This window comes from Ooceraea biroi, chromosome 8, assembly GCF_003672135.1.
Source record: "Ooceraea biroi isolate clonal line C1 chromosome 8, Obir_v5.4, whole genome shotgun sequence".
Lineage (NCBI taxonomy): Eukaryota > Metazoa > Arthropoda > Insecta > Hymenoptera > Formicidae > Ooceraea > Ooceraea biroi.
The window spans coordinates 9,184,564-9,205,075 of NC_039513.1; the positions used below are offsets into that span (position 1 = coordinate 9,184,564).

At 33.6% G+C, this 20,512-nt stretch overlaps 4 protein-coding genes and 1 long non-coding RNA gene across 6 annotated transcripts; 2 read left to right on the forward strand and 3 right to left on the reverse strand.

Moving 5' to 3' along the window:
* Window positions 1-500: 500 nt before the first annotated feature.
* LOC105275661 (putative fatty acyl-CoA reductase CG5065) lies at window positions 501-7,904 on the reverse strand. The gene is made up of 9 exons (XM_011332662.3): window positions 7,809-7,904; window positions 3,477-3,689; window positions 3,139-3,336; window positions 2,864-3,060; window positions 2,623-2,732; window positions 2,326-2,524; window positions 1,806-2,045; window positions 1,400-1,657; window positions 501-1,319 (listed from the first exon to the last, which is right to left on the reverse strand). The coding sequence occupies exons 2-9, from the start codon at window positions 3,678-3,680 to the stop codon at window positions 1,157-1,159; spliced, it is 1,569 nt and encodes a 522-aa protein (XP_011330964.1). The 5' UTR covers window positions 3,681-3,689; window positions 7,809-7,904; the 3' UTR covers window positions 501-1,156.
* A 170-nt stretch (window positions 7,905-8,074) lies between these two features.
* Window positions 8,075-10,528, forward strand: LOC105275659. The gene is made up of 2 exons (XR_893269.2): window positions 8,075-10,305; window positions 10,383-10,528. It is a non-coding gene; the product is annotated as an uncharacterized LOC105275659 (long non-coding RNA).
* Window positions 10,529-13,150: 2,622 nt separating this feature from the next.
* On the forward strand, window positions 13,151-16,095 carry LOC105275658 (biogenesis of lysosome-related organelles complex 1 subunit 4). The gene is made up of 5 exons (XM_026972037.1): window positions 13,151-13,515; window positions 13,605-13,676; window positions 13,754-13,975; window positions 14,096-14,346; window positions 14,681-16,095. Exons 1-4 carry the CDS (start codon window positions 13,432-13,434, stop codon window positions 14,186-14,188), a joined length of 471 nt encoding a protein of 156 aa, XP_026827838.1. The 5' UTR covers window positions 13,151-13,431; the 3' UTR covers window positions 14,189-14,346; window positions 14,681-16,095.
* Window positions 16,096-16,384: 289 nt separating this feature from the next.
* Window positions 16,385-17,489, reverse strand: LOC113562458 (A disintegrin and metalloproteinase with thrombospondin motifs adt-1-like). The gene is made up of 2 exons (XM_026972038.1): window positions 17,221-17,489; window positions 16,385-17,106 (listed from the first exon to the last, which is right to left on the reverse strand). The coding sequence occupies exons 1-2, from the start codon at window positions 17,405-17,407 to the stop codon at window positions 16,907-16,909; spliced, it is 387 nt and encodes a 128-aa protein (XP_026827839.1). The 5' UTR covers window positions 17,408-17,489; the 3' UTR covers window positions 16,385-16,906.
* A 688-nt stretch (window positions 17,490-18,177) lies between these two features.
* Window positions 18,178-20,509, reverse strand: LOC105275657 (transcription initiation factor TFIID subunit 11). 2 transcript variants are annotated; one of them, XM_011332659.3, is made up of 6 exons: window positions 20,224-20,509; window positions 19,910-20,108; window positions 19,571-19,842; window positions 19,409-19,496; window positions 19,146-19,242; window positions 18,178-19,068 (listed from the first exon to the last, which is right to left on the reverse strand). In XM_011332659.3, exons 2-6 carry the CDS (start codon window positions 20,048-20,050, stop codon window positions 18,935-18,937), a joined length of 732 nt encoding a protein of 243 aa, XP_011330961.1. In that variant the 5' UTR covers window positions 20,051-20,108; window positions 20,224-20,509; the 3' UTR covers window positions 18,178-18,934. The 2 variants fall into 2 exon arrangements, with proteins under 2 accessions (XP_011330961.1, XP_011330960.1); XM_011332658.3 differs by having other exon boundaries at window positions 19,910-20,056; window positions 20,224-20,506.
* Between the last annotated feature and the right edge of the window lie 3 nt (window positions 20,510-20,512).

Here is a 20,512-nt window from a genome sequence, read left to right on the forward strand (position 1 = left end):
ACTGGCTGTAAGAAGACAACCGGAAAGTCCTTTTATCACGTCTTTTACCCTCTTATTAAGCTTGGTATGCATCCGTCATTTTCGCTAACTCTATTAAGAGATGAATGGGATGGGATTTTATTTCGTTCTTTACGATATTAAATTCCCGCCTCGCGGACGATAATTCATACAATTTCGGGCAAAACCGAATTATTTACGCGCAATACGTATGACACCTGGAACATTAGGAGCACGCAAAATATACATAAAGTGCATAGAATTGTAAATAAAACTCTGGATATGTTTTGATCATAGATTACTTAATAAATAATAACGAATGAAATAAATAATTCAATCGAAAATATATATGCGAAAAGCATCGTCGAACGAGACGATATAACTTGCATGTTGAATTCTACGGGCAAATATTGTCGGAATTAAAGCATTCATAAAACAGGTGTAACACACATATTTTTATCTGTGAGTTTAAATAGTTTGTACTTTAAATAAAATATTACTGCTGGCATCAGTAAATCTTTATATCATGATAGTGCCTTAAATCCTTCATCCTTCACCATCGAGAAAATACATGTTCTTACATATAAGACAGTAAATATATATGTGCTCGTGTATACATATATCATAATGATACGGATAACAAAGCAACATTGTGTCAAGACTATGGCTGTGTTCCGATATTACTGCCAGTACTGAAAATCTATAGTATACGTGACATAAACTATAGCTTTTCAGTACTGGCAGTCAATATCGGAACGCAGCCTATATTGCAGAAAAGCTCGCGCGTATATCTCGTCTGCAATATTTTGTGCATTTAAGCAGAGTCGATCAGCCTCCTAGAAATGCATATACTAAATACATTTTGATTGGTAAGATTAAAGCTAATGCATCCTACATAATTTTTTAGACACGTTTGGAACCATTTTTTCAGATACGTCTGCGATACAAACTGCGTCTATGAAAATTACAGCTAATATTGACAAGTGTAGCGAGATTTTTACGTCATATGATGTACTAAAATTGCTTTCCATCTTGTAATTCAAGTACTATCACGCACAATTTTAATGAGATTGAGTAGAGAATGAATGGGACTATCACTGCTTGCGCGCTACATTCCACAAACTACCCCATGCCTATGAATGCCGAAACGTGAATATCCTCAGATGTGCATCTTCTGCATGAGCCCGCCTACGAGTGGCATCAATTTCATCTTCTCGGTGCCGTAGTCCAAACAAAATCTCACTGTCTCAAACTGCTTGTAAACCAGATACAAAATACCAAAATAGAACAAGTAGACCGCCACATTGTGGATAATGAACATACTGAAACAGATTTCAGATATAATGATAAATAGAAAAGGAAAATAATTTTTCAATTTTTAGATTAGTCGGAGGATACTCACATCTTTTGATGTCGACGAGCTCTCGGTAAAGTGGATAGATCCTCTTTCATACAGTACTGCCGTGAGCCGAGGATGAGGTGTTTTAAATATTCGTTTATATCGATGTCATAAAAGACAAATGGAAATAACTTTTGGTCTACCGGTGATAACGTATCTTGCAGAGCTATTATCTTCTCACTGTGAAATATCCATTCCCTCGTGGTGAAGTACTGCAGCAACTGTAGGCCCAATGAAATTCGCTTCTGGATTCTGACCATACTGTTTGCAATGCCAAAAAGAAGAAAAGTCAGGCAAGTTCATGTAACGTACAATTATGTAACAAACGTTATAATGTAATAAGTTAAGTGCATAAGTAACCAGTCGCAAAATTAATTAATTTGTAAAGTAAAAAATACACGAAACTTACAATCTTTTCTGTCGAAATATTATCATCAAAAAATCGATCAAGTATGCAGGGATAATGTGAAAGAAAAAGACGAAGAGATTATGCACATATATATTGCTGCGTATATTGCCGTCCGGATACCAAATCTGTCCTTCGAAAGGATACTCATGAAGTACTTCTTTGCCTCGATCCAATACTTCCCTCCATGTAATCTCTAATACACTGCTCTGCGTCATGTTGTATACGGGGATATTTTTTGCTCTTTAAATAATTAATAAAACCAAAGAAATTAAATAATTATTATATTAGTAGAATTCAAATGTTAGGAAATTAAAAAAATTGAGTGTCTCTGAGACATTCTAAAGCATAGACTTCAAATATTATGCAAATTAACAACATAACGATAAAAGTGAATAATACAAAGAATAAAAGAGAGTTTGAAAATTACAAAAAATATGACATTAAATGAAGAGTCTATGTACTCTGATTTATAAACGCTGTTTAATTATTGGAAAGAAGAAGATCGAATGGAAACACTTACTCTTCTTTCGTGTTACAAAGCGTGTATGCAACCGCGATCATAGCATTAGTTACGACGTCAACTGGAATAACTTGAGCGTGATAATCACCATTGCAATGCATCGATCTGATAACACCTTTTCCTCCACCGACAAGCAAACCTGTTGGTCCATTAAGATTGTCGACCCATCCCGGAATCGGCTCCGTATAACTAGGAATCACTGTGAAACAAGAGATTAATCTTTATTTATATATTTTATTCGCAACTAATATCATCTTGTAATTATAAAAATTACTAAATTACACCAGTATTAATTACCAATGGCTGGTCTAACGATGCAGCAAGGCAGATTAGGATATTCTCTGGCTACCAGTGTTTCGCCCAGACGTTTCGTATACGTATAAGTATTTGGATGCGGATGTAATAATCTGTAATTGCAATCACAGGTGGATATGCATAATTCTACATACGTACAATTTTAATATAATAAACTTTAATAAATATATTGTATCGAAAAATAACTTAAAATTCTTGAAATGAACAGTATAAATTCAATTACTTGGGTGTAATGAGATCGATGATGTCTTCGTCCAGCCACTGAATGAGTCTTATGATATCCTTAGGATCATCGGTAGAATCATAGACTCGCTCGCCGAGTTCCTCCTGATCGATATGACAAAAGGCCGTGCTTAGATGCACGAAGAGTTGCAGGCGCTTCATCTGCTTCACCAGCTCTAGTACTCTCTCTGTACCTACCTTCAAGAAAAGATTAAATTATTATTTTAGGTGCAGTGAAATATACCGCGCACAAATTTACGATGATTGATAACTTACTAGATTCATCTCCACGGCATCTTTCAATTTCGCCTCCAATCGAAGAGTCGCAGCGTAATTGAACACCAAGTGCACCTCGTTTATCAGACGCTCGCGCTGCTCTTTAGTAAGACCCAAATTTTCCAAGGATAAATCGCCCTGTAGCGGTATCACCTTCTTAAAAGTCTCCGGTTTCTCATTTCGCACTCTTTGAAACAGCTATGGAAAGAGAGGGAGAGAGAGTCAGCCATCAGCAACTATCTGTTATTGATCTCTCATGCATACGTGTACTAACGCCTTCTGATTAATCTCATATGACTATTCAAAAAGTAATATAAGACAAAATATAGTTGTCTTACAGGCAACTTGAATATATCCTCCAGCCGATTATCGAAACTGCGACCTCTCTTGTTTCGTAACAGGATGTAGATTTTGTCGAGGTCGGAACAGCTGTACAACAACTTCTCTAGAAGAACTTTGCCCATGAATCCGGAAGCGCCGGTGATAAAAATGGTCTTGTCTTTATAGAAAGACTGAATCTCGGATAGATTCGATTTGCCCATGATGCCGCGCTGGAATGTTGCAGAAATTTGCCGTATTGCAATTGTGAAGTACAGAGGGGGAGAAAGTTAAAATTACAAGGAAGTATACCAGAGGAGAGGGAAAATCCAATTCGCTACATAATAAAACTCTCCTGCTACATAATCTTCATGCTACCTAATCCTCATGCACAGTTCTACCGTGACTGTTGCAATTACGCGAGATATTGCACATTGTGGCACACGTTGTTACAAATTCACCATAATTATTTGACTCGAGTAACTTCTGTTGCCACGCTAAATTTCATAAATCACGACTCTATTATTTTATTGCGACGTATAATGCTCGCACAGAAATTGTTAACGGAATGTGCTGCGCAAATAGGAAGCGCGGAAAGCGAAGTGAAAATCGGTGAAAGGCCGATCAATTATACTCAGGGCACAGGTGATTGTAACTCTGTCGCCCGATCTGTATCACAGGATGAAGGTTTATTTCTGTGACACTAATGAGCGCATTTGCCATAGTAACAATTACTTTTACTGAACAAAATAGCAAAAGGATTTTTTTAAGACCATCGTGTACAATTAGTGCTCGAATGAAATTTCGACAATTCGTTCGCTAATCCACCGATAAATATTATTCGATGTTGATAAACGAATCAATATTATACGAGTCACGCATGAGTATGCGTGAAAGTTGTTTCTATTGTAGAAACTAGTAAAATGATTTTTAAATTATGAAATTAAATGGATGCATTAGAAAACGTGATTTGATATATGTTGTACGTATATTCAAGACACACCTTTATGGAACTCCATAAAAAGATCGCAAGTATCTAGCACGATTATCTTGACTAAAAAAATACTAATTCTTAATACTAATTCTTAAGTTTGTGTTTAAATTTTTAAAAATCGACACAAATCTTCTAGTAACGTAAAATTTTTGTATTACTTTTTACTAAAATTCTTTTTGTTCTTTTAATCTTTAATGCAAAGTTTTGCATCTGCATTTTGTTAACATATCGGCATGAACTTTTCAGTCACTCAATATTATTGACTTTTATTGGTAAAGAAGAGCGGAAAATATTTGCTAATTGCTAAGATACAAATATTTGTGTCAATCAAACTAATGTATTAAATATTAAAGAATTGCGAAATCGCGGCATGTTACATTACGTGACATAATTGATGGAATCTGTCGTATCAAATTTGCATTACGAGTTTGTTATCTGTTGCACTTTCACGCTCATTTTAACACGGACTAAATTGTCCGAAATAATGGAGAATTGATAAACGATATCGTTATGCAGTTATGCGTTTTATGAGCCGTAACTGCATTATTTTCTCTCAAATTTCCACTGTCTCTTTTACATTCTTTCTCATTCGATTAAACTTCAACTCGAACGAACGTGTAAAAACCTTACTGTACTATGAAAAAGACGTAAAGGAAACCAAGTTAAAAGACGAGTAACACGAAGAGACGTCAGTAACCAGTGGGAGCCAGCAAACAAGTGAAATCAAGGTAAAGACCAAATATTTTTCAAATAACATCATATGTACCGGGTAACTTTTCGGTATCTTTCTGCAAATTAATCGAATTCTTATATTTCTTAATAAAAATCATCTCTGCGATCTCACGCTTTCTATTGTGTTTTTCTTGATGGAGTATATTTATTTTCGACCAATCAAACTCATGGCCATTCACCATTCTATGTCTGCTGACCACTGACCATTCATCCTCCTTACATTTGATTTATGTTCATTTATGCGTGTCTAAGTGTCCCTTCGTCTGAAATTTCACATTATGTGAAATTTTGAGACGCTGTCGACTTAGAGTTACTTATACGGCAAATTAGATAGTCTAATCAAACGAAGTAAAGACATCTTGACTACGGGAAAAAGAACAGATGTGATTTATAAAATTAATTGTGCAGAGTGTACGGCATGTTACATAGGACAGACAAAGAGACACTTAGATAAACGCATAAATGAGCATAAATCGAATGTAAGGAGGAGTCAGAATGAATGGTCAGTGGTCAGCAGACATAGAATGGTGAATGGCCATGAGTTTGATTGGTCGAAAATAAATATACTCCATCAAGAAAAACACAATAGAAAGCGTGAGATCGCAGAGATGATTTTTATTAAGAAATATAAGAATTCGATTAATTTGCAGAAAGATACCGAAAAGTTACCCGGTACATATGATGTTATTTGAAAAATATTTGGTCTTTACCTTGATTTCACTTGTTTGCTGGCTCCCACTGGTTACTGACGTCTCTTCGCGTTACTCATCTTTTAACTTGGTTTGTTACTCATCTTTTAACTTTATGTCTTTATCGTGCAGTAAGGTTTTTACACGTTTATACAAGATTTCAATTAATTTTATTTTGTATTTTATGTATTTTTGTATTTTTTGTATTTTTAGAAAAAGACGTATTGTTCACTTGAAAAGGACCAAAATTGTCGAAACGTAGTACTATTAATTGTTTTATGGTTTTCTTTTTCTTTTTTTCTCTCTTTTTTCTATCTCTCTTTTTACTTTCTTCCTGATATTAACTCTCGATATTACATTGTCATACCTCGCTCAATAATGCACGTAATGCACGTATGTATTGCACGTGATAAACAATGTTATACGTAATCTGTCATTATATGCAATGATCAGAAACTTTTATACTGCATCAATATGTTCAATATACAAGGCTAATGTTACATCTAGATAAACTTCCGTGAGAATCCATTATCTTTAGTTATTTTGATATATCTCTTTATATCAAGATTTATTTATATTAGATGTTCACAAAATTTCGTACGATAAAAGCTATTTTTTATTTATTACTAACAATGCGATGACAAATAATATTTTAATCAAAATATTGGCCATTGTTATCAATAACCTTTTGCCATCTGATAGTTTGATCTCGCGCCGATAAAATGACTTGTTTTTTGAGGCTATCCATTCAGTTGTGACTTTACGAACTTTTGCAAGTACTATAAGTTTATAAAGATGATTTAAGTTTAATTAATTAACATATTTAAATTAAAAATATAAGAACTCAAGCGGTATCAAACAATATCACTCGAGATCTTTAAATCTTTTTTACTCGTTTTTGCTCATAAATTTAATTCAAATTAATAAATTATTGCCAAGATCACACATGTATGTCATGTAAGTAGTATGTCATGATCGTTGAAAAACTATGGTAAAGACTAATAATAAGTTTCTGTCAGGCACTATCAATACAGCTTCATCATCAACAAGCGCGTCAAGTTTCGCACAAACACAAAAAGTTTGCCTAAAGACACCTGTAAATCTATATTTGAATATTACGTAACATAATGCAGTAAAACTTATACAGGTTGACATGATGAACGTTTACTTGGTAAACAGGAACAAACTAAGGTCTTGCATAAATTCAGCTGAGACAGGAATAGTCTTGTTTAGGAAAGAATAAATGTCAAACATGATTAAAATTCACTATTAGTATTCACGAGATTAATAAATTAAGATAATAGAGATGTAACGTTTGGCATGCTAATTATACAGGTAATTAATTACAATTAATCAATAACAGCCTTGCAAATTAATTTTCATTAAATTCGCGAATACTATACTTAGCATAATGCTGCTGTCATATTCACATACAGTTTTATTATGATGTCATAATAAAAACACGAATGTATCTAAAGAAACTAAAATATAACAAAACTCGAGATTTATGTCTCAACGTCTCGACGTCTCGACAATGACAATGAAGATAATTACATTACCTACATTGAATTACACTAATTTAGGACTAATTTAAGATACTTTTCTGATCACAGATGTCAAGAGCGCCGATTCATCGAAAAATTCAAGTCATCGGTTCAAATTATAATATATAATTATAATTGTACAGCTTATTTTTCTCTTATTATTATTATAGATCAATATTATTATAATTTTCTTTTCATCTTATTTTTATAGAACGGACATTAAAATAAACTTAAACCTAAAAATAAATGCTAAATACTTTAAAGTTAATGGTAAAACAATCTCTTCATTATTAACTTTAATTTGCAAAAAGAAAGAAGAATCACTTGAAAATTAACGAAGACTTCGCTTTGACGTAATAATACGATGCGAGAAGAATACAAAAGATTGAGTACCTGTCAATGATGCTGCACACGTTCGATTTAATCCTACGATTAACTCGTGGCTGATGCTCTCGTTCGTCTTGCACGTTACTTCGCGAAAATCACGCCTACCTCGCGTCTCCAGAAGTTACTGAGCTCCTCCGTAATCCGCACTGAAAGTTGTACTGTTGGACAGGAACCGCACTCTTTCCTCTCTCTTTCTGTTGCACTCCTCCCCACTTGCGTGTAATTACGTAATTGCACAATGAGAGGCACATCATTTTCTTTTCCAGTCATTATCGATCAGTGGAATCGATCAGCCATCATCCTTCAAAACCGGAGCAAAAGAATATTATAGCAATAAGTTTTTTCATTATCTTACCACAAACCGACATTAACTGCAAATGCATGCAAATCGTTTTGATTTTATGTGCGACGATTTTGCTTGAGGTAGATGATGGAAAAATGCAGAGAGTAGGAATTCATTGTTGACTTTGCGTAGTTCATCGTAAGCTTGTGCCAGGGAAATGGTTTCTTGATGTTACCTTGGCGGAAGAAGCTGTTACGATAGCGATCAACTCGAATGTACTCTCTTTCCCTCTCTCTCTCTCTCTCTCTGTTCCTCTTTGTCGAGAGAGTAACCAGTCGGTTTTCTCCCACTCTCACTCTCTCGTTCCTATAAGAAGTTCACGAACCTTCGCCGTTCTTAGGTACGCGTAATATTGCCCGACACGCGGCAAGGTGTACGCGATTATAGTTTGACGCATGTTTGATGACTTATTGGTGGTGAAATTGCATGTACAACGGAGTTGAAAAGACGAGTTGGCATTGTACGTGATACCTGATGGCTTTTATGAAATGGCGTTTATAAAATTGACAATTGCCTTTGCGCAGAAAGATTTATGAGAATGAGAACGGTAGGACGGTAAGGTTCCAACTGGCTCCAGGAAAAACTTAGCTCAGCATCCTAACAAATAAGGTAGAATAAAATCGATCCGATAACAAATATTATTATTGCCGATACTGCTCAGGGCTTCCTTTTGCTGTTAAATTTAAACCCTAATAAACAACGGACATCATCTTTATTTTATTCATTATTTCCTAACGCACATGTCAACATGTTATTAGATCTCCATTTTGTTATTAATAGATCTTATTATTATCTATAAATGAATATTGTCTATAAATATACATATTTTACGCTTATTATATTATTATTGCTGCATTTGCTATGATTGGATGATCAAGCCATCCTGCTAAATACCTATAAAATCCAGATAAGATATAATCAAAAAGCAACGAAATGGAGTATGGATGAATGTGAAAGCTCGTCATGTAGAGGGTTATCGACCTAAAATAAAACTATAACTTTTTATAATGTTTCAATACAACTTACAAGAAACTGAATGTTAATTTGACGTTTATTTTTAGGTTTTCTCTTCATTATTCTACAATTAGAATTAATTTTCTCGCAGCGCTGAGTAGAAAATTCGAAAAACTTTCTATTACGCTATTACGAATCCGTTAGTTACGCGAAAACTTCCATCGTGTTGAACAAAACAAGTGCATCCGGAATGACTACCAATTTAATTCCAGTTACCGATTGCACCAGATTGTACGCTCATGGATTCTGAAAATACACACGTGAATAATCAATGGTCATTGACCCTTCGCTTTTCGATCTTTTCTCTTTTTGCATTCTTCATGCATCCTACAATCAGAAATATCGAAATTGTTTTGTAAAACGAGTGGATGTTTGAAATAAAGTAATATTCCACAAAAATCGAAATCAGTATGGTTTATATTATTATATCACTAGATATCCCACTAAATGTTATTATATAATAATAACATTTTATTCTTCTTTCTCTTGATTTTAGTTATAAAATGAAAAATATCATAAACACATTATAGTGAGAAAGATACAATATAGAATATCTTTTTGTTCTATATTTTTTATTTTGACTGGTCTAATATATTGTTGCTTTTAATAATAAATGCTTTTCTTCTTCTTTAATTCATTTCAAGTTTTAAATATATCATAAAAACCTTAATTGAGTTGAAGATTGGATAACAGTTTCAAATAAATGTCATTTATTCTCATTAATTTATTGTATTTATTATATTTATCGTAAAACTCTTTTCTAAGAATGGCCATTACTAAGAACAAGAATGAAACGTCTACATGAATACGTCATGTAATATGTAATGTCATGCTATATTATTTGCAAGTAGCATATATTTTTTATTTAAATCGTAATACAATATTAATTAACACGGTTACCTTGAAATGGTTTTAACAGTCCGCAAAACAATAGTATGTAGTTTTGCATCTCTCAAACAAACTGAATTAATTATTTATACCATATTTTCCTCATATTATGTCACCTAGATTTAATTGCGTCACCTTAAGGTGACTTTATTCTTCCTTAGGTAGAATTTAAATAATGTATGTACATTATTAACAAAAAGTTTCACTTTTAGGTAAAAAAACTTTTTGTTCAAACGTGCGTCAGTTTTACGAAAAACGGTATTTTTTAATTTCCGTACGTAGTTCCCGAGCTAACCTTATTATAAGACTCAAAAATGTTTAGGTTTTTGTTCCAGGTCAAAAAGTGGAGGAGAAACCTTTCCGGCCGCGGAACACTATCTGTGAGAAGAGGCTGAGCTCTGGCGCCGCCATTTTGTAAAAAAATTCAATAAAAATTTGTAAATACACTTCAAAGTATGTACAATAAAGGCCTTTAAACGGATTTTGTATTCCATTTATTATATTCCCATAAAAAATTATCAAAATTTGGCTGTTTTCCGGGCGCTAGAGTGGCGTTACTTCTTAATTTACTGATAAAATGTGTCAAATAAAGAGCTAGTTGACCTCACTTCATGGCAAAAAAAATAGAAAAACTTTCTTGTAAAACGTCGGTTTTACGATGAAGAATTTGCATCTCTTGTAACATATACTATATATATACTAACATATACGAGATTTTAACGTAACATTATTAGACGTCCACTGTCGCCTTCAGTGTCGCGAAGAAATGCTGTTTCGAGTAGAAAAAGAATTTCACAAGAGTTAATAAACCCAACAAGAAATCTGACACTATATTATTTTTCGTCTAAGATATTTATAAGTTTATCTTGAAATCTAAAACATTCTTTATACAGGAAATTCAATGTATCAGTGTTAATAATTGAATTTGTCACGCAAAGTACGATTTACATCGAGGAGAAACTTTCTTGACAGCGATTTATGATCTACTTGAAATTGATCGCGTAGATGTGGATCATATGTATAAAAAAATATATATATGTATATATAAAGCATTTATTATACTATATTTATTATATCATCGAGATCAAAGTGTAGTACGATCAAGTAGCAATCTTGAGAATTTTTACGCAGAAAATGATTATCATCGAGTGTTGTGTTGTGATGTATATAATTACGCGAGATTATTAAGTGGAATAAATAATATTGTGATTATATTGCACTTTATTGCTACATTCTTCCTTAGGTAGAATTTAAATAATGTATGTACATTCTATATGTAATACAAAATAATTTGTCAATGAATTGTAGAAACGGAAAAATACAGGGAAAGAAATAGTTTCCACATAGCGTACAATTCTGACGGAATATTTTGTCTCTCTTTTATGAGCAAGTGCTCACATACGTAACACTTTAGTGTTTGGTCAGTGCGTATCCTCATAGATTTCCATTGCGTAAACAATTTACGTAAGACAAATGCACAGGTCAACGACCGAAGAACACGCTCAAATTATATTTGAACTAGAAATTTGAGTGTCAGGTAGAATTGCCGTTGGACGTTAGAAAAGCACAGTTGTCTACATAACATTATAATAAAAATCAGATAAAGTAAAATTATTACATTGCAATTATTACATTTCAATTCATTAAATACAAATACAATATCTCTTGATACATATATCTCTTCTTCTTGTGCGATATGCACGAGTGCATGCGTGCGTGCATGAGTGCGCACATAAAATCACAATTCTTTCCGAGAATAATTTCCCGATAAATGCATATATGCAGACACTCTTTATATTATCGAGTTCTAGCTGATGGAGATAATATAGAATCCGTTAAATGGAAATAAAGTGATATATGATGTACGTATCTGTTAATTACTCTGCTGTAAATATGAAAGTGCGATTAATTATTATAGTATGAAAAATGGGATTTATTGCAGAGTAGAAAATTCTACCGTAACAATAAAAGTATGCCTGCAAATATTTATGATACGGGATAAGGAAGATTAATCGTATCAAGGTAAATACGTAAACTAATATGATACACCATGTACTATAATGATATGCTGATTGTTAGATTAGCTTCGCAGGAAAGCATTGAAGCAGAAGAAATTAATTCTTACTCCAAATCGCTATTATCAAAATATTTTAACAATTTATAAGTTATCGAATTACACGATAAATATAAATTTCTTTAAATATTAAATCACAGTAGAATTTTAATTTTCCTACGATTTCTTCCTATTATTATTCATTATTACATTCGGCTTTTACTGACATCTGACACCAATTAAGAACACGTGTTTTGAATAATAATAATGCCATATAAATGAGAAGTTAATAACAGCATCGCAATCGATAGAAAAAAGATATCAAAGTTTAAACGGATTCTGTGGCCATCGGCAATATTCTCAGAAAAAAACATATATATATATATATATATACATATATGCTTTTATATATATATATATATATATATAAAAGCATATATGTTATATAAAGCTATGATGTCGATCATAAATTAAGTAAAATGTGCTTGAGATTTCCATACGCATTTTTAATGTCATTATTTATGCAACTGTAATTATATCGATGCACTAATGATACAGGATAACGGGCCGGAATATATAAGAATAAAAACGATAGATTACCTGGAAATTGGAACTCCGTGTCTCATTTATGTATAATCATAACTATAAAATTATATTGCTCATAATTAACATAAATACAAAAACAATAAATTTTCATATTTTTTATATTCGAGTTTTTTTATATGAACTGCGTATAATATTTTTATTTAATTTTTATGTTTGCAAACAGGTAATTTTTTAAATTATAAAATTTTAAAATAAAATAAACGCGTTTATTCGTATTTTTAATATTAATTAATTCAGCATTATTTTAAAAAAAGCATAGTGAAAAGAATAAATAAAAAAGAAATCATGTTACTATATATATAACAAAATAACAAAATTTCGCGCGCATTAGATCTATTAGATCTTTTCAATTATAATATAATACAACTTTTATATTTTGCTTTAATTTGTATTTTTCCTCTTTCTTCCAACGATTGATTATATAACATACACCTGTTCAAGTGCAGATAGTGTATCGCAGTCACTGCGACGCAGTGTAGCAACGCAACGAGAGCGGACCTGTCGATGCTCGTATTCTTCGAAATAACACAAAAAAATAACGCGCAAAACAGAATACGAGTTTCGGTTAATGATATTTCATTCCGCTCCATTTATCTCGGGCAACATGCCAGAATAATCGAAATACATCGAATCTCTTTCAATGCAATGACGCACGGCGCGTTTCTTTGCATACTTGCGGTTTATAACCTTCAATAACAACACCTCGTTCCACTGCTACTAGCAAAATGTCATCCTTTCATGTGGCAGAGTTGACGGAGCAGTTGGTTAAAGATTACGCGAGTTACACGAAAGTGGACTGGGATAATCAGGCAAGTGCATTTATTATCACATTTATTTTCCACGTGCACGCACATTGAGGAAGCAAAAACACTAAATAAATAATTGTGCTTACGTTCAGATGAAGAACTTCCGCGACGTCATCGAGGACACGCTGATACGTCTGGAGGAGTTTCAGTCGATTGTCGCGATGGTTAGTAGGAGTCTAAATGGAGTACAAACCGCCCGTATTGTGTGCACTTTCTATCCTGAACATTTTTGTCCCGCAAGGTGGAAAGTGGCAGTGCGGAGTGTATGCAACAGCATCTTCCCAAGTTGCAACACATGAAGGACGGCATGGCAACTCTCCACAGGAGAATCGACGCGCTCGAGCACGTTGTCGCGATGGCCAACATGAATTTGAGTACGCTGGAAGCTGCGGTGGATAAGGCGGAGGCTGAACTCGGTGTATCGGACAGATTGTTCGGGATGCTGAATCCATTATCATTTTTTGTAAGTACAACTTGGTCCAAGTAGCATTTTAAATTAGTAGATAAATACATTTTAGGCAATCCTTTACGTATAAAATTGTTTTAAGAGCGAAATTCAATTGATTTTTTTCAAACATTTCAGAAAAAGACTCAGGAACCGATTGCCTCGAGCTCAGTGCCAACGTATAAGACGCCAGTAATTTACAGATCCGATGATTATTTTCAAAGAGAATAAAAAACATTGCCACGACGAAGAGAAAGACGTAGATCATAATGTACCTGCCACTAGAGCAAATTTCGAGAACTGTTTACGAGCTTAGATTAGTGATATCCGATTGTGATATATCCGCATTATGACATCGCAATGAGGAGGGAAGATGGGCTGCATATAAAGTAAATTTAATGAATGTTATTCACACATCGCGCACTCACCGTTTCACAGTATTGTCTGCATCTGCTTCTTATTGCCCAGCGCAATCATCACTTACACGTTGTCACCATCTTTTTCACACTCTCCTTTTACATTCTTTCACATTCTTTTTTTTTATGCAAAGCAAAATTAGGATAGTGATAATAGGCTTAGACGGTGGACGATAGGCTAGTTAGAAATAAGAACACGTTTTATTGATAGCGTTATTAAATTCTCCTTCTTAAATTCTGCAAGTGCAAAATGTCTCAACACGCTGCGGAAGTGCAGGTTTTTAATTGAGCTTTCTTCTCTCCCAAGGAACAACTTCCACCTATGCAGTGCCTCCATCTCATGATCTTCCCTATTCCGCAAGTGACGCTGCATGCGGACCAGTTGCCCCATTGATCCCAGATTTTCGGTTCTCTATCGTTTCTTCTCGCTGAAATAACGTTAATGCGACTCCAATATATGAACATTGAAATCCCAAAGAGATGAAGGAAAATCAGACGTGAATACGACCAGAATTTTTCCTCAATTTTGTCAGTAATTTTAATCCCTAGGCTCTCTTCAGAAGGTTTTAATGTGACTCGAGTGAAAGTTCCCTTCATTACAAAATACAATCGAGCAACTTGTGGAATTTTCCATCTACTACCGAAACCTTGTTTGCGTCACGTCAGTTATAAGCTTCACCTGTTAGCTTGATGTAGGTCAAATTTTTTTAGCAACGAGAGGCCGTGATTAACGAGACGCTGTTTTCTGTACGAGTATGAATATCGTAATTACGAAAAAAAAATTAATTTTGATTAGCTTCGCAAGGAGTTTAACCGCGCGCGACACGCAGAAGGTCCTCGATAAAAAGTCTAACTGATGAAAAATTTCCATTTATTGTCTCAATTGTGCGTCACGGTTATAAATTATAAGTTTCAGCCATCGTCCGCGATATCAAATCAAATCAAATCAGATTCCGGCGGCTAGAGGGCAAAAGTAACGAAGAGTTTTCTTTCGACGTGAGTTATAATTACATGAGAAAAAAAGAAGACAAATGAGGTACGGCTCGAAGAGTTCTCGGGTGTTAGTAACGTAAGGATTTCGATGCGCGTTGAGTTTCGTGCTGAAAAAGAAGAACATTCCGGGTGACTGGCCGGTGGAAAGTTCGCGCACTGCCAAAAACTTGTTCACGTATGTTTCAATGATCGACATTACAAGAAGGCATATCCTGAACCGGTCCGGCGCGCGCGTATGTATCTGGAGAAAGCCGCGATCGCTGAATGCACGACTCGCACTCTGACAACCTACTCTCGTTTATTTATTTATTGTTGCTCGCGTGCTTACATGTTACGCTACACATTAATCGCGCCAAGTCATTCCTCAAGCAGTCTTGACTAAATTATAATCTTTCACACTTTATCTAGTCACTGTTTCGTAAATGTACTTGATATAATAACGTAATGACAAATCAAAGCGCATGTATGCATTATTACGCATGATTACTGTCACCATTGAGTAATCAAAACTGAAAATGGAAAAGTAATCATCCTGTTACATAAAATATACATATAATAAAAATTTGCAATTATTCATAAATTATAATAAAAATAAAAAAGTTTACAATTATTCATAAATTTGTATTAGATTTGTTTTATTTTGAAACAATATATACTTAATTGTATACGCGATTAATATTGTATATTATTAAATATAGTATTTACCTATTCGTTTCATTTGAAACTGGATATTGTCGTCTTGTTTATGACTATCATCCTCGCAATTAACGTCATAATTTTTTCGCCGAAGATCATTTGATTTGTTTTCCAGTGTGCTATTAATCCTATTTTCTACGAGAGCAGGAATAATATTCGACGATATTCTGGTCATTTTTAGAGTTGTTGCTTCAAATCCTGAAAATTAAATAGGATACACCTATGAATTAAAAATTTTAATGTTGAATGTTTTAGTCATTACTTATAAGAAATAGAAATATTAGAAAGTGAATGGATATTAATTGAGTTCTTTTCATTGGTAGTTTTAATAATTTTATTGTATGTGAGATTGGTGTACTCTGAAGTTTGCTTCATCATTGTGTTAAAATTTATTTGATTCGTGCTGCATATATAATAAATCGAGTTTTCAACAAATGACTATTATGCTGTTGTATATACTGTTGTAACAAGATTATATAAGAGAGAAATAATAATGTCTCATTGTCTGTTTAAATCATCCAATTACGCAATATTTAATTTCCGCAAATATACATTGTAGATTTATTAAATATATCAATATACATTTCTCATCCGTTCTCCTTTGCAAATAGAGACTAATATATTTACTTATTTGATTAGCGCCAACATTTCTCATATACATATATTATTCTCAAATCAAGTTTATTTAGAAAAAAAAGAGTAATACACACTCTTTATATCGTAATCTATTATGTAAAAAGCTTTTTATCTACTTTATTTATTTGAAATAATTCTCTTTATTATTCAAGATTAATGATTTCAAGATAAATAAGACTTGTTGATCTCGTTTTTATTACATAATTAATTATATAGATCGAGACTTTATCCCGAGCCAACCGAGGAAGCCTTTAGTACAATTCTTGAGACGACAACGTTTTAATTGTGCCATCTTGAGACCTTTGACACACTCTTTAGACGAGCAATGACGCCAACGAACTTGTTGTCCTTGCCCGCAAGTCACGCTGCACGTGCTCCAATTACTCCAGTTATCCCATGCTTTCACATCTACAGCGAAAGATAGCAAAATACATAGGAGCGATTAAATATTCCGCTTCGCAAAACTGAATTTTATTCCACGTTAATTCAGTTACAAAATCGCTATTCCGATTGCTCTGTCACCTGTGTCATCATCGTTTGGCTCGGCTTCTCTCGCAGCGATGCTTCGCTTCTCTTCGGTTAATTTTGATTTTTTCACTGCAATCATCTCTCGATGCATCCCATGACACTTATGGCGTCCTGGAATTCGCTCGCGAAAATTTCGCTCGTATCCAAGCAACTTTCGCCGATGCGTTCGACTAATGTTCATACGCGGACTCCTCTTTACATTCTTGCAATAACATCGTTTCGGTATTAATTTCTCGGTTATTGCCTATAATGAAGTTAATGGAAAAATATTCGTACATGTGATGTAACTTATAGAAATCGTATTGCAAAATCTTATTATCTTTATGCTTTTGATTCCTGTCTCACGCACCTGTGCAGAATTGTTCGCGAATGGTCGAATGGAACGGTAAATAAACGAGCAAATGCCCCAATGATGATCGCTTTCTAGATTACTAAAATGTATTGATAAACTGTTGATTAAAACAATTTCACGGATATTGCACAGCGAAATCGATTTCTTATGGCTACGCAAAATAAAAATATAATTATATATCTCGCAGTCTTCCACCAGAAAATGAAAACATTTATGTTTATTATAGTAATGCATGTTGCATATATCATGTGATATATATATAAATAAGAAGTTTGATAATGTATGTAACCTTGACATTTTTACCCTCTGAATCCATCGTCCAATCGAGTAATCGGTAAGACTACGCAATTTCTCGGTGGAGTAATCATAAATGCTTGAACAGTATGCAATTTTGGAAATCTCAATATTTCACACATTAAGCAGCCGAAGTAAATATAAATAATATTATATGTCAAAATTAATGTGAATAACACTTGCATATCACATTTCAATTCAATTCTTACCATATGGTCACAGATTCACACAAATATATATCGATAAAAATTATACCTACATTCATGTACAATACGAATGTCAGAAAAATGACTGCGTCGGAGAAACGATGAAAAATACGTAATTGTATTGTAAATGTAATTCTTACAATGAAAAATTTGCTACTTGCACAAAATTATATCTTCGTTTTTTTTTTACATCAGGTCATCTTAGGATTGTCCATGTTTTTTCCTTGTGCTATAATCTTAACATTATTTTCCTACGGTTTTCTATAGTTATTAATCTACAATTTCAAAAAGATATATTTTAATAACTAAATTATGAGATCCGACAATATTTACATAAAATATGGGATTAATAATTTTACGATATTAAATAGACGTAAAAGTATAAAATCTTAAATTAATCTATAGTTAAAAATAGCCTATGAAAATAATAAATAATGATTTCTAAATACATCGTGATACACGAATGTTATCATTAAAACTAAATATTATTATTAAATTTTTGTCACGTAATAAATATTATGTTTGATATTGTAAAACTCTTAAATGCAGATACTTGCATCTGATTGCGTGTATATAGAGCATGCGTGAGAAAATACCTTTTTACGTTTCTTATATTCTTCAGTGGAATATTTCGCGAGAATATAACATTTCCATGTATGAATAAAATTTGCTTGTATAAAAATATACATAACTATGTCATTCCAAGATGAAAAACAAATGATCAATGTGTGCATTTATAATATTGATAAACATTAACCATTCAATTGGTCTAATAATTGTCTTATTATTTTTAATAATTATTGCTTCTGGAAGAAAAGCAGTTGTACTAGTTGACATTGCACAACTAGCAGATAAACTATAACCGGAAGAAAGCTTTGTGCGCTCGACTATTTGGTATTTGGCCCTGCAATCTCAACCTGCGTACAGCTTCTCTCAGGTGCTTCGGTTGTAACGGACCAGTTTCGTTCTGAGCCTCCATGACATCTAGAGCTATGTGAAAGGTAAGACGATTAAATTAATCATCAGCAATAGCGGTGATAGATTTTATTACGTAAACGAATTTGTACCTTCTTCCACGATTTCGCCAACAAATACCTTAGCGATTCCCGACATGGCTATAACAACATTCTGAGAAACTGAGCAGCCTGTTATGGTTTGCATGATCTGCAACATATTTATACAAATTTTCTTATTAATATCTTGAAGGACGAATCATGCTTTTGATTATAAAGTAATTTCTATTAACTTTTGTCGCTTCTTGCCATTTATTAGGCGAAAAGTATATGAATAAGAATCGCTATAAGGAAATGTAAAAAAATATATGTGATACCCTTTTTATGGCTGCTTTTGGAAACGCAGACCGCCTGTACATCTCGTACCGATCCAGCTGATCCTCAGTAAAGTTGGATACTAATACTCTGTAGAAATTAAACTATAATTAAAAATATAGAATATATATATCAAAGTGCACATTTAAATGTAAAATACACACTGCATCTTTTCTCGTTCTTCTTCCTCCAGCTCTTTCTTACTCTTCTCTTTACTCTCTCGCCTCTCTTTTGCTCTGATTGGATTGGCATGGGGTAACATAATATCGTTACCAAATATATCCTCTGCCGCTTGGTCATCTTCTTGCTTCACTTCGATTTCTCGCTTCACAGTTTCTACTTGGTCCTCCACGATCGCGCACATAGAATTTGCCTTTGCATTTTCGTTCTCTTCGGTGTCCGACTGCGATTGAGAGCTCATTGCATCGGACTCCACCTACAACGTAATTGTTTACTTAAAAATATGTATTTGGAATGTAAGAATTTTCCAGCAAATCTTGTACCTTCATGTGTACACCATTATCGTCGACAACTTCAACATCTTTGGACACTGAATTTTGCAAAGGGCTGTCCTTGTCTTTATCTTCGATGTCAACATGGTCACCCTCATCGCCAGAATCTCCTTTCCCAAAGATGTTATCCATTATTTTCTGATGAAAAAGATATATCGAATTGTCGAAATCTCAATTACCGGTGAATATGCTTAAAAATATATGTACAGATTATTAAAATTAATAAATATGATACGTTAAACAAATGTAATAAAACGAGGCACCAAGTATTAATATATATGATTTTTTCCCTTCGCAGTTCTTACTTAGATGATAACACGCTCTTTCTGTCACTATTATTAATTAAGACGTAACATCTTCGTTCCTTCTTGACAAATATTTCTGTCGAAACTGCCAGTGCACCGCAATGCACCCCGAAGCATTCAAAAATGCAGTACGCTCTTCGCAGCAATCCACCGCGCGAATAGAGACTTCTTCTTCTTCTTAGTGTTTAATGGCACCCGATCCCTCTCAGGTTCGATACGGCCAATTGCAAAAATGAGTGAAATGCAAAATACGAAATAACGAGTTGAAGAAAAGAAAACTCGGAACAAC

Coding starts and splice junctions, on each gene's coding strand:
- LOC105275658 (XM_026972037.1), top strand. CDS start 13,432: ATGTCATCCTTTCATGTGGCAGAGTTGACGGAGCAGTTGGTTAAAGAT. Junction 13,516..13,604: donor AAGTGGACTGGGATAATCAG/GCAAGTGCATTT, acceptor GCTTACGTTCAG/ATGAAGAACTTCCGCGACGT. Junction 13,677..13,753: donor TTCAGTCGATTGTCGCGATG/GTTAGTAGGAGT, acceptor TTGTCCCGCAAG/GTGGAAAGTGGCAGTGCGGA.
- LOC105275661 (XM_011332662.3), bottom strand. CDS start 3,680: ATGGGCAAATCGAATCTATCCGAGATTCAGTCTTTCTATAAAGACAAG. Junction 3,061..3,138: donor ATGCCGTGGAGATGAATCTA/GTAAGTTATCAA, acceptor CTTTTCTTGAAG/GTAGGTACAGAGAGAGTACT. Junction 2,046..2,325: donor CTTTGTAACACGAAAGAAGA/GTAAGTGTTTCC, acceptor AATTATTTAAAG/AGCAAAAAATATCCCCGTAT.
- LOC105275657 (XM_011332659.3), bottom strand. CDS start 20,050: ATGGATAACATCTTTGGGAAAGGAGATTCTGGCGATGAGGGTGACCAT. Junction 19,243..19,408: donor CAAAAGCAGCCATAAAAAGG/GTATCACATATA, acceptor AATATGTTGCAG/ATCATGCAAACCATAACAGG. Junction 19,069..19,145: donor TGGCGAAATCGTGGAAGAAG/GTACAAATTCGT, acceptor CCTTTCACATAG/CTCTAGATGTCATGGAGGCT.
- LOC113562458 (XM_026972038.1), bottom strand. CDS start 17,407: ATGAACATTAGTCGAACGCATCGGCGAAAGTTGCTTGGATACGAGCGA. Junction 17,107..17,220: donor GCCAAACGATGATGACACAG/GTGACAGAGCAA, acceptor CTTTCGCTGTAG/ATGTGAAAGCATGGGATAAC.